The sequence below is a fragment of the Rattus rattus genome, chromosome 3, assembly GCF_011064425.1.
Source record: "Rattus rattus isolate New Zealand chromosome 3, Rrattus_CSIRO_v1, whole genome shotgun sequence".
Taxonomy (NCBI): domain Eukaryota; kingdom Metazoa; phylum Chordata; class Mammalia; order Rodentia; family Muridae; genus Rattus; species Rattus rattus.
This window is the reverse complement of record NC_046156.1, coordinates 63,213,578-63,225,877: the sequence shown is the minus strand read 5'-3', so window position 1 is coordinate 63,225,877 and position 12,300 is coordinate 63,213,578. Positions and strand designations below refer to the sequence as shown.

General features: G+C 47.1%; 1 protein-coding gene across 1 annotated transcript in view; it reads right to left on the bottom strand.

The window, feature by feature from the left end:
• The window catches only part of Ints3 (integrator complex subunit 3), a 50,198-nt gene that overhangs the window by 11,878 nt on the left and 26,020 nt on the right, over positions 1-12,300 (bottom strand). The window contains exons 8-20 of the mRNA XM_032897859.1: positions 11,997-12,126; positions 10,596-10,693; positions 8,296-8,487; positions 6,803-6,890; positions 6,268-6,347; positions 5,796-5,887; positions 5,348-5,454; positions 4,610-4,729; positions 4,146-4,275; positions 3,703-3,757; positions 3,359-3,462; positions 2,938-2,982; positions 2,638-2,757 (exon numbers count right to left, since the gene is read on the bottom strand). Of these exons, the coding sequence (XP_032753750.1) occupies positions 2,638-2,757; positions 2,938-2,982; positions 3,359-3,462; positions 3,703-3,757; positions 4,146-4,275; positions 4,610-4,729; positions 5,348-5,454; positions 5,796-5,887; positions 6,268-6,347; positions 6,803-6,890; positions 8,296-8,487; positions 10,596-10,693; positions 11,997-12,126 (1,361 nt within the window). The remainder of the gene's footprint in view (positions 1-2,637; positions 2,758-2,937; positions 2,983-3,358; positions 3,463-3,702; positions 3,758-4,145; positions 4,276-4,609; positions 4,730-5,347; positions 5,455-5,795; positions 5,888-6,267; positions 6,348-6,802; positions 6,891-8,295; positions 8,488-10,595; positions 10,694-11,996; positions 12,127-12,300) is intronic.

Sequence of the window (12,300 nt, the reverse complement as noted above, 5' to 3'; positions counted from 1 at the left end):
TATTCATAGGAGGAAATATGGAGACAAAGTTTGGAGCAGAGACTGAAGGAAAGGCCGTCCAGAGACTACCCTACCTGGGGATTGAGCCCATACATATATACAGCTAGACAATATTGATGAAGCCAAGAAGTGCATGCTGATAGGAGCCTGATATAGCTGTCTCCTGAGAGGCTCAGCCAGAAAGTGACAGATACAGGGGCGAATGCTAGCAGCAACCCATTGAACTGAGAACAGGGTCCCAGTTGGAGGAACCAGAGAAAGGACTGAAGGAGTTGAAAGGGCTTGCAAACCCACAAAACAATACCAACCAACCAGAGCTCCCAGGGACTAAACCACTACCCAAAGAGTACACATGGACAGACACATGGCTTTAGCTACATATGTATCAGAGGATGGCCTTCTTGGGCACCAATGGGAGGAGAAGCCCTTGGTCCTGCCAAGGCTGGACCCCCCCCAGTGCAGGAGAATGTCAGGGCAGGAAGGCAGGAAGTCAGGAATGGTTGGGGAGGGGAACACCCTCATAGAACAAGTGGAGGGGTTGGGATAGGGAGCCTATGGATGGGAAACTTGGAAAGGGAATAACATTTGAAATGTAAATAAAAAATATTCAATTAAAAAAAAAAAGCAATGAACTAAGCATGGTGGTGTAGACCTTTGATTCCAGCACTCTGGAGGCAAAGGCATGTGGATCTCAGAGTGGTATAGAGTTGAGTTCTAGGATGACCAGGGCTAACCCTGAGTCTTTCTCTCTACAGAGAAACCTTGTCCTAAAAAAACAAAACAAAACAAAACAAAATAAAAACAAATAAAATAAGCAACAACAAACCAAAACATCAAGAAATGAAATCTCATATGTTGCTGGGGATGTGAAGAAGTTGTAGTTGTGGCTACTTTGGAAAACAGTTTGGTTACTCCTCACCAGTGCAAAAACAAAGTAACTCCATGGCCCAGTAGCCAGTGCCGTTCTTGTCCTGAGTATATATTCAAGCCACTGGAGAATATATGTGCACAATAACTGTAAACCGGTAATCACAGAAGCTGCATTCACAAATGTACAAAACAGACCTAAAACATGTTGTGTATCTGGACATTAAAAGATATCCTGCAAGGGATAAACAACGGCCAACAGAACACCCCAGACACAAATGTGGGAAACACTGCTGAGCCACAGGAAGCACATGCTCCCCTAGTCTGTTGATATGGAGCTCAGGCCCTAACTCCATGCTTGCACTGTAGTAATTGAGTTATAACATGACCCAGCTCCTGCCTTGTGTTTTTGTTTTGGCAATACAGGGTTTCTCTGTGTCGACTGAGAGCTGTCCTGGCTGGCCTCCATTTCAGAAATCCATCTGCCTCTGCCTCCCAAGTGCTAGTGTGTGTCACTATCACCCAGCAGGACTTTTTTTTGGGGACCCAGGATCTAACACAGACCAGGCTGGCCTCAAACATACTCTGTAGGACTGGCAAGACTGCCCAGTGGGTAAAGACATTTGTTATGCAGGTTTTCTGCATTTGATCACCAGAACCCATTTATAAACGTAGGAGAGGCTCCACACAAATAAGGGGGTGAGAGTAGGGGGTGTCCTATGGTACATAAGACTGGCCTTGAATTCCTGATCCTTCTACTTCTATATCCAAGTCCTGTAATTACAGAGGTCTACCACAACTCCTGGAAGAATCATATACTTGTCCAGGCCTTGTGGAACTGGCCTGTCATCCTAGATACTTGGGAAGCTGAAGCAAGAGGATCACAAGTTCAAGATCTGTTTGGGCTATTTAGCAGGCTTAGAGGCAGCCTGGCAACTAGTCTGGGTCTAGTAGTAAATGACTGCAGTCCCAGCACTTAGGAGGCTGAGGTAGGAGGATCAGGAGCTTGAAGACCTACCTAGGCTACATGAAACAAACAAACAAACAAACAAACAAACAAACAACCCCACCAAAGAGGCTTACTATACAGCTCAGTAGCTCTGCCCTCTGCTGCAAAACTGAGTAAGGACCACCAGCAAAGCACTCAATGTATGTCCTGTTTTGATATGAAATATATCCCCTCAAAGGTCATGTGTATCCAATCACTGGTGCAACTGAATCCTTTTCGGTCTTGACAAGAATCTCTCCTGCTTCCACCTCCAAAATGCTGAGACTGCAGATTAGAACCCGAGAATGCTGATGGGTTCACGATTTGATAGCAATATTGGAAGGCAGTGGATTTCCTGGAGCCTGTGGTCTCATTGGAGGCACTAGGGCATGTATTCAGAAGGTATTATTTCTGGCCCATCTCTGCCACACAATCTTCTGTTTCAAATTGAGCAACTTCCTCTGCCACATGCCCACTACTATGGTATTCTGACTTACTGCAGGCCTAAAAGAGTAGATCCAGCTGACCCTGGACTGCGATGTTTGAAACCAGGAGTCAGCATAAATCTTTCCTCTTTAAGTTTCCCTTAGTGTGTCACAGTGATGAAAAACTTACTAACACAAGATATATGGGCCCTGGGTTTAACCCTTAGCCCCAGAATGAACAAACAAAAGATAATGCTGCTGCTGACAGCCAAAGAGGGGAGGGGTTGGTGTGCATGCGTAAGAGGCTGGTTCTCTGGAGTGCCCCAACTCCACGTGGAAGATAGAGATCACACCTACCTTGCCCTCAGGTAGTAAAGCAGGTGGTAGCCAATCTTGGGCTGCTTTTGGTACAGCTCGGAGAGAAGGTCCAGAAGCAGCGAAAAGCTGCTGTTGTCCTCCTGCATCTGGCACAGGTTCCTAGATGGGATAGAAGGACATCACCTAGCACAGGCTCTCCTAAGGTGTGAATGGCACAGAAAGTGTTGCCTACCCATCGAATACCTTTTCCCCCCAGAGGAACCCCAGAACCCAGGGCCAGGATATCTGTGCACTGTCAGGGAAGATGGAAGGCAGACAGCTCTTTGGCTAAGTGCTTACCTAAATATTAGGTACAGAGGCTTCCCTACTGATTCCTCCAGGGACCTAGAAGAGGAAGGCTGTATGTGAGAATCTACATGAAGGGAGAACACCTAAAGGCAGGTAACATGGAAGACCTGACATCCTGCCTACTCATATCCAAACAAAGGCAAACTTCCTGCTACTAGTGCTTTGTAACAGAGAAACAAGTTTCCAACAGAGAAACACAATTTGAAGATGTTATCCTCACTGTGGATGAGACTCCTGACTGGCAAAGTCTAGGCTAGGGTCTACTGCCCAGTACTCTCAGGGTCCATTGGTATTTGTAAGCATGGAAACACCAAGTAAAGAGGATTTTTCTCAAGTCTATAGCAAGGTGTGCTTAAGGATCTGGGCTGGAAGAGCACACTCCAGCTTCTGAGATATCAGAGATGAGCCTTACTCTTCAGTGACCTCTTCAGGCAGCACCTCCCCTCGGAAGTGGGCCTTGAAGAGCTCCTGTAGGCAGGAAGCAAGGACAGACAGCTGCTCCGAGTCAAAGTCTTCCTGGTGACAAGAGGGAGGAGAGATATCATGACGCAAACCCAAACTTCACTGATCCCACCTGCCCAGAACCTTTGCTGGCCCCACCTGTGTCTACCTCCCAGAACTCCTCTGGTCCCTGCCTCAGAAGGGTTCATCTGGGGAAGGGAAGGTGGAGCTCACTTCCCAGTGAGGCCTGCCTAAGGAGTTATAAGGTGGGAAGGATTGTACTGCATTGTCCCTAAGGACGAGGTTCCCTCTTACCTCCAGGACCTGATCCACAATTTCCTGCATGACCTCACACTGGGCCTCTGTATCACTACAACATAAAAGTGAGAGAAAATTAGTAACAACAGGTGAGACACATCCCAAGGTATATACATGCACATACAGACTACAGAGGAGCTGTGAGCTCCCACTCATAGGGGAGACTTCTGGACAGCATATGCTGCTCTGTGGGCAGAGGTCCAAAGAAGAGGAAAATCCCCACCTGCCCTGCTCCAGACTCTAGAATACAGAGAGCGGGGCCCCAAGGTGTTAGGGAATGGGAATACCCTATTCCCAGCCTATGCTCCCTGACATCAGTCAAAGACATTTCCCATGAGCCCTTAACACTCCCTCCATACCCCACCATCCACCCATACCACCTAGGTAGTAGGAAGCTCCTGGACTGGGCCTCCGAGGGTGGGAGCAGGGTTTGTACCCACCTTCCCTTCTGCAGTTGCAGCACTTTGTCCCTTAGGGACTCATCCAACTGATCAAGGTAAGGGGTGACATCAACTGGCTCCTCCACAACAGTCTCCTTGATGGGGTGGAAGCGAAATTCTCTCTTCTTCCCTGAGGATGGTTGTCAGACTTTAGCACCAGAGACGGTTCCCATGACTGCCTGCTCCTTCCTCATAGCTCTCGCAGTGAACCTGCCCTCTCGAGGTGCTGAATCCCCGACTATACACAGGTCCCAGCTCATACCTACAAATGGGCAGGACCACTGTACCCTCCTGCCTTTAGTGTTCAATGCTAAGCTCTGTACCACTGAGCCTCATCCAGTAATAAACAAAACTCACTCTCATGGTCAAAAGAGGTGGGATAGAAAGACTGCAGGGAGGCTACCTGTGAGATAGGCCTCTTGGGCTGCCACAACTCACACACACACTCCCAATGCTAACCTTACCTTTGCTATTAAGATCCTCCTCATCATCACTGAAGGCTGCCTCTGCATTGTCATAGCAACTCTCATCCTTATCTGACAGATGGTTGTCCATTTCCATGGAAACAGGCTCTTCAATTTTGACTTGTGAGTAAAGAGAAAAAGACTCCTGATAGCCTCTTGTGCTCCCCAGTATACCAGATGCTTCTGGAAATGAGGCTAGTGGGCAGGTGGGAGAATACAGAGTTTATGCCCTAAATGGTACACTGCTGGAAAGAAGGACAAACTTGCTTTCTCAAGTTCTCTGTGACCCACCCAGAGGAAGGGACAGCATAAGATATGACTTTTTCATGCTAGCTCAGGTAAGTGATGATCCAGGCACAGTCTTTTTCTTTTCTGAAACAGGGTTTATGCATCTCAGGTTACCCCTGACCCCCTGATCTTCCTGTTTCCACCTCCTATGCACCAAGATTATAGGCGCACATCACCGAGCTCAGCTCTGGGGACATTTATTAGTGTTCTTTGATTTAAAGCCAAGTTGGAAAGTAGTGCTTGGCTTAAGCCCTTATTCCAAAACAAAAAATTACGGCAGCCAGTCTGGCAGTTGAAGAGCTCTGATGAAGGGCATGGACTAAGGACTGGATGAGAGGTGATGGGCAAATATCAGGGAGGCGAGCATCTCAAGAAAGACCACCAAGGGAAAAGTCAGAGAGCAACAGCAGCAAGTGGGATTTCAATTAAGGCTCTGTGGGGAATCCATACCTTCCACAGGAGGGGAGGGTGAGCTGCAGAACTCAGGAAACTTCTCTCGAAGCATGGACCGAAGCTCTTTATCCAATTTAGGGTTATCAAACAGGGGAGCCAAGTGTCTAGTAGAGAACACAGATGAAGGTCAACATGAGACATGGTGCTAACTCAGCATGAACACAGACATATCGACCAGCACAACTCTGCCACCTTCAGACCCTTCCGAGTCAACAGGGGGCAGGAAGGCCTTTGAAGCCTTGGTAATATGGCAAGTTAGAAGCTCCTGTGTCGAGAGGGCATCAGTCTTTCCACCAATCAGTAGGAGGTAAAGACAGCACTTCTTACAGCTGTCAAGGGAGGGAGTCAGAAGCGGTGTGCCTACCTGAATGGCGTCTTACCTAAAGGGACTGGGACCTAACAAACAATGGGAGAATCCCCTACCCCTAACACACAAATTCCTTACGCCAAGACTCGTTTCTCCACAATGTGGTTGAGAGAAGAAAAGACGCCCTGCCGAACGTGACCTTCCAGCGGTGGGTAGAAGTTAGGGATGATCTGCAAGGGAAGAAGTGGACGGATAACTACAGTGTTTTGCTGGACTAGAACTAAAATCTATTTTGGTTTTAGTCAAGGGGACTAAAAGTGAGACAGTATGGTTACAGAAAGGGCTACAATATTCTTGATTACTCCAGGCTATGAAGATAGGATCCTTGGATTAGGCTCAGTTGCTCCTAAAATACATTAGATTCTATCTTGAGTCATCATCTTGCAGTTGAGAAGCCTTCTGGTAACAGGGTCAGTTCCACTGGAGATCGTGTGCTCTAACTCAGGTCCAGGACTAGAGTAGAGCACACTGGGAAGACCGAGTCACTGGGAGATTAGTATGGAATCCAACACTGCTCATTCACAATAGGGCAGAGAGCCAGAGTACTTACTCGGCACATGAAGTCCAGGAGCGTGGCAGTGATGGCTGGGTGGGGCTTCATGGAGTGATGCATGACCAGAATAGCTGGCTCTAGAGAACATGAAATAAAATATATGGTTCCCCAGCATCAGACACCATTTCCATGTCTACTAATGGTGTCTCAGTGTATATGAAGCTCCTAGGAAGTTCTGTGTCTATTCCCCCAATACCACCCAAGCAGGGAACCGCCCCCAACTGCACTCAGTCCTCATCTCCTTTCCTGGACCAGTATTCAACTTGGAGAAAACAAGACAGGGCAGACTTCCTCTGCCTAGGCCCTCCCACTCAGAGCTCAAGGCTACAGGGAAAAGGCAGCAGCCATTAGTTGACCTCATCAAAGCCACTGTTCCAGTAGGTCAAGGAAGAATTGAATAGGAACAAGGGAATTGCTCCTAGATAAGCCACCTCCACCCCACACTGCCCTGAGACTGACAACTGCTGTCACCAGGACTCACAGTGGGGTTTGGGGGATAGGGGGGTGGTCCTGACTGGTCCCAATCACATACCTATGTTCATAATGCTATCCTTGTCTGGGCTGAAGAACAGCCAGTCATAAAACAAAGCCAGCTTGGCATTGGAGGCAGCAACATTGGACTGGAAAAGAAAAGGGGAAGGGCTAGTTCCATCAGTCAGCTCCTATCTTACCAGAGTCCCCCCCCCCCCACAACCCGGCCAATCCATCTTTGAAATTCAGTTCCCAGTCAAAGATGAAGAAGCCTATCAGGGTGAGAACACACACGTCTATTGTACGGGAACTGGACTGGGTTTCCCTGGAGCAGCAGTACACATGCCTAATCGCCATTAGGAGAGCAGCATGGGCACACTGATAAACTGTGAGTTGAGGTGATGTTTACAGTAGCCTGCAGCTGTCTTTGCTGAACAAGCAGGGCACCTCCCTAGAGACCCCTAGGAATGGCCTGCTGCCTGAATCAGCACATTCCAGGGAGTCCATAAAATGGGGGAGGGGTGCAGGATGTTTAAGAACAGTGTCACTAGCACAGAAAACATACTCTGGGAAGGAAATGGCTCCTTTAAAACTTTTATGTTTTTAGGGAAAGAAAGTATCGAAAGCTGATACCAAAGGTTATGGAAGTAAGTGTCTAAGGCAGTGACTTCCATCCTTCCTAACACTGTGACCCTCTCATACAGTTTCTCAACATTGTGACGATCTCCAACCATAAAATTACTTTCTACCTCCTAAGTTCATAACTACTTCATTTTGCTATTATTAATTGTAATGTAAATATCTGATATGCAGGATATCTGATACGGGACCCTGGTAATTCAGTCCCCAGAGGGGACTCTGGAGATCACGGTGGTAAAGAGCTCGTGCAAAGGACTTAGGTTTTGTTTCAACACCAACATGGTGATTCACAACCACCAATAACTCCAGTCCCCTCTTCTAACCTCTAGACCTCCACCAACACAGACACTCACTCAGGCACACACACACATACATACCATACTATAAACAAAACAAACAAAATAAACAGGAGGCTGAAAGCCCTGAATCTGAATGAGAAACAAGAGGATTACCACATATGGATTCTAGAAGCAAAAAGGAAAAACAAAGGGAGGCCTCCGACTCAGGGACCCAGGGTTCCTTAGGGACCTAGGGAGTGACTCCTCAAGAATCCAGGTTTTGAGCTGACATAGTGGTTGGTGCACACCTAATTGCAGATCTTATGAGACAGACCAGAGGCCTGTAGCTCAAGGCTAGCCAAAGCTACATAGTAATATCTTGTATCAAGCAGACAACAACAGAAATCAGGTTTGGGGGGCTTGACAGTAAAGAAGATGATTAGCCCAGCCAAACCAAAGCTTAGAGCAAGGACTAATACCAATTTCTAGAGACAAAGGGAGAAAGGAAAGAGCCTGGAAGGTCCATAGGGTTCAGGTGGCTTTGGAATGAGAGGTGGTGGGAGTCCAGGAACACGCTAGAGGAACACGCTAGAGGAGCTCCCCACTCAGCAGTCTCTGCCGTGGCATGGCCCTTTACCGTGCATGTTGTCAGGAGCCAGCCAATGATGGCCCATCGGGGCAAGATATCAGAACTCAGCACTTCGTTAGAGGGGTGGACTACCCCACAGATGTATCGAATGAGGTCACAGCGCAGAGACTGACTGTCAGGGGTTGAGAGGTACTGGCGCTGGAACCAATCCTGGTATCGCTTTTGCTGGCCAAACCGCACCTGAGGAAGGAGGAAGTGGAAAGGAAGGTGGGATGGTGAACAGAAGGAAACGAGGGCTTGACTTGGATTCATGTCCTTCTGACAACTTCACTGAGCTCATTTGCTTCTTGATGCCCTCTCCTTTTGGGGGACATCCTGGTCTTAACAAACTAGCTTGCCTTGCATATGGGTGGCACACTCCTGCCACTGCCTGGAGCCACACTGGCCTGTAGCCCATTTCTGGCCGCTTACTCTTGTACTTGTCACTGATGCTCTGCCCAGAAGCATCCTCTTTGTCCTGTTCTTGAGCAGAGAATGTTCCCATAGAGCAAGAGCTATGCCTGGTCACCACTCTTGACACAGGACAGCCTCAACGTGACTATTAACCAAGGCACAAACTCCAGACCAGGGAGTAAGTCCTTTTCCAAACACACATCAGATGTTTACAAATAGTAACACTAGAGCCAGATATGGTGGTCAAAACATAAAATCATAACATAAACTCGAAGTTGATGTGGAAAGACGACCAATAGTTCAAAAACTGCACTACATAGTAAGACCCATTTTCAAACCAACCACATAACAACCAAATAACAGCACCAATGAAGGAGGATTCGGTATCCTCGTCTATTCCCCTCAGAAGACGTCAAATTAGATCAGAAAGGTTAACAAGATGCTTCTAGGTCAACAGTAAAGAGAGCCGGGGCAGCCACAGTGGCTGAACACTTGAGACTCAGCAAGTGTGACAAAGACTAAGTTTAACACACACGGTGTGATGGTTAACTTCATGACATAAGTAAGGTAGAGCGCCACTCTGGAAGATGGAACCTCTTCCATCTGGGAACATGTCCCCAGCAGACTGGCCTGTGGACAAGAAGGCTGTGGGGCATTATCTTGATTGATGGTTGATGTGGGAGGGCCCAGCTCTCTATGGGTGGTGCCACTCTGGCTGATGGTTCTTGCCATCACAGAAAGGCAGAGTGAGTTGTGAGAGTTAGCAAGTAAGTGGCAACCCTCCTCAGTTTCCGCTTCAGCTCCTCACTTCAGGTTGAGTTCCTCAGAGATGGACTGTGCTAACTGGAAGTGTGAGTTCTCTCCAAGTTGCTTCTGCTCACGGTGTTTTATCACAGCAAGAGAAACCCTAAGACAACATGCACACACTCCAAATGTGGCCTTTTGGACACAATGTTGTTTGTACTTCAGGCCATCCTGGAACTTGAGATCCTATGCCTCAGTGTCGTCATGCAGGGGCTGACCCAGCCCTCTTACAATCTCTTTTTTCTTTCGTCTTCTTTTTTGGAGACAATCTTACTATGCAGCCCTCGTTGGATCTGAACACATAAACATCTGCCACCCCTGCTTCTCGTGTGCTGGGATTAAAGTGCATGTCTCCATGTCCACTGGTTTTGTGTTTTTAAACACAGGGTGTCATGTAGCCCAGGTTATCTTTGAATTTGGAGCAGCTGTCCTTCACTGGCTTTTTTGTGTATAGATTATCTGCAGGTGCATCCACACCTCTGTTTTTTAATGTTTATGTGTTTTTGTTTTTGCTCCTTGTTTAGACAAGATTTCTGGAGAACCTCAAATTTGTGGCAATCCTCCTGCCTCTGATCACAGAGGCTGGGATCACAGGTATGTGCCATCACAACTAGTTACTAATTTAACTGTAACATTTGGCACATAGCTACAAGAGGCAGCAGGGTCTTGGCAATTCTGTGTTGTCTTGGGATCTGAAGGGTGGCTACAGAGGAGTTGCCTACAAAGTCCACTAAACACAGATTCCACAAGCATCCTCAGAGAGAGGAAAACTACAGTCCTAAGACTGTTTTACCATGCTGCAACCATGTTTGGAAAACAAAAGGCATACACCACAGATAGATCCCCTGTGTACAATCACTGGCATGGCCGCTTTAAAAACAAAACTTCCAAAGAGTGAGCATTCTGTCTTGCTTATTCAACACTACGCTTCTAATTTTTCCTTTAAATCTCTTTATAGCATTGTGCAATGTGCAAGCATAGACTGAACCAAGAATAGCATCAAAAGGTGAGGGATATCTACTTAGTCACTTTCGGGTGGTGACTAACACCTGACACCTGTAACTCCTCTTCCTATGCACAGATGGTCTCACCCTCGATGTCATGAAGAGGAGCTTCGTTTCCATGTCTGGGGTTAGACGACAGGCTAGAAATTTCCGGGATGTTCTTGACTGAAGTAACTGTAGGATACCTGAGCCAAATGCAGAAGAGAAGTATGAAGACCGGAGAAAGGGAAGGCACAAGACAAAACTAGGCCAGGTGTGGTTTAACTCAGGGCCTATTCTAAGACAAGCCCTAGAGAAGGCCAGCAAAGGCAAACAAGGTAGCTACCATTCACACTGACTACAGAGGTTTCCCTCAGCTGGCCTCCCAGCTACCTATCATTTTATAGTTAGAAATAAGTGGGGAATTCAGGGGAAATATGGTAAGCGCTAACCTGACTTTCTCTCACTCAGAGTGACACTATGAGATCCTAGGACCAATGTGATTGTGTGGCACAGCCATAATCACTGCATCAGAAAGACCTGCATCCGAATCCTTCCTGTCATGTATTAGGTGGCCTTCAGCAAGTGACTTAATCTCTCTAGACCTCACGTTCCTGTGTAGAAAGTGAAGCATTCATCTGAAGGGCTGTACAGACAATTAAAGAGCTGGCACACCCTCTGACAACCCGACACCTGCTTAAGCTATTAGCCGCGTATCACACAGTAGCACTGTCTTCTCTTTGTCCTCACTTCCCAGGTCCTAGATGACAGCCTTCAGCTGTGTACACACACACACACACACACACACACACACACACACACACACACACACACATTTGTGTTGTGCAGAACTGTTGGAGGTGTGAGGGGAAAAAATAGAGCTACAGAGTTGCTGTTCAAAATACAAAAGGATTCTGGGAAAGTCAGAAGGACAAGAGAAAATAAACAAGGATGCACACACACACCGTTTAGGGACATTTCTTTTTCTTTTCCATAGCTCTAGAACTCAAACTAGGTGCTTTATCACTGAATTACATTTTGGGGGCCATCTCTTCCAGGACACTCTGCTGACTCGGCTTTATGAGTTTGTCCTCTGACTGGAGGCCTGGTCATCACCTTGACAGGGAACAGTGGGAAGGAGAGGCCAACACCGTCCCATGATTGTCCTTTAAATTTCTTATTTTTATTTATTGTTGCATGTAATGTGGACACACACAGGTCATAGTGGGTGTGGAGGGTCAGAGCACAACTTTGGGAGTGAGTCTCTCTTGAGGCGTTGAATGATTTCTTTTTTTAGGAGTAATGGCAGCTGAAACCAGGCATGTAGGCCCTAGTCAGAAACTACATGAACTGTTCTGAGCTTCTGTCATTCCCATACCCAGCTGAAACTGGCATAGTGAGTCCTATCTCAAACTTTCGCTGACTAATAAAATCTCTTCTGGGCAACTTCTGCCCCTTCAAACCCAATCAGGACATACAAGGACAGAGCACACCCAGGTGCTTACTTACCTGTAAACTGAGGACTCAAGGCCTGAGGGTTATGTATGATATCTTTCCAAAGCAGTTCAAATTCTGGTATCCTAGCAACGTTCTGAAGTAATCTTACGAGGTCCCGGCCAATCATCAAACATTCCATGAACTGGATGGGGTGGGGATTGGAGAATGGGGAGCAGGAGAGAGAACAGACACATGTATCATTCCCCTTCTAGAAGAAGGACAAAATAGCATGTTCTATGGATGACAAAGAAAATGTCCAGGTTGGAAAGAGGGCTCAGCGGTTAAGAGCACTGTCTGCTCTTCAAGAGGTCTTGAG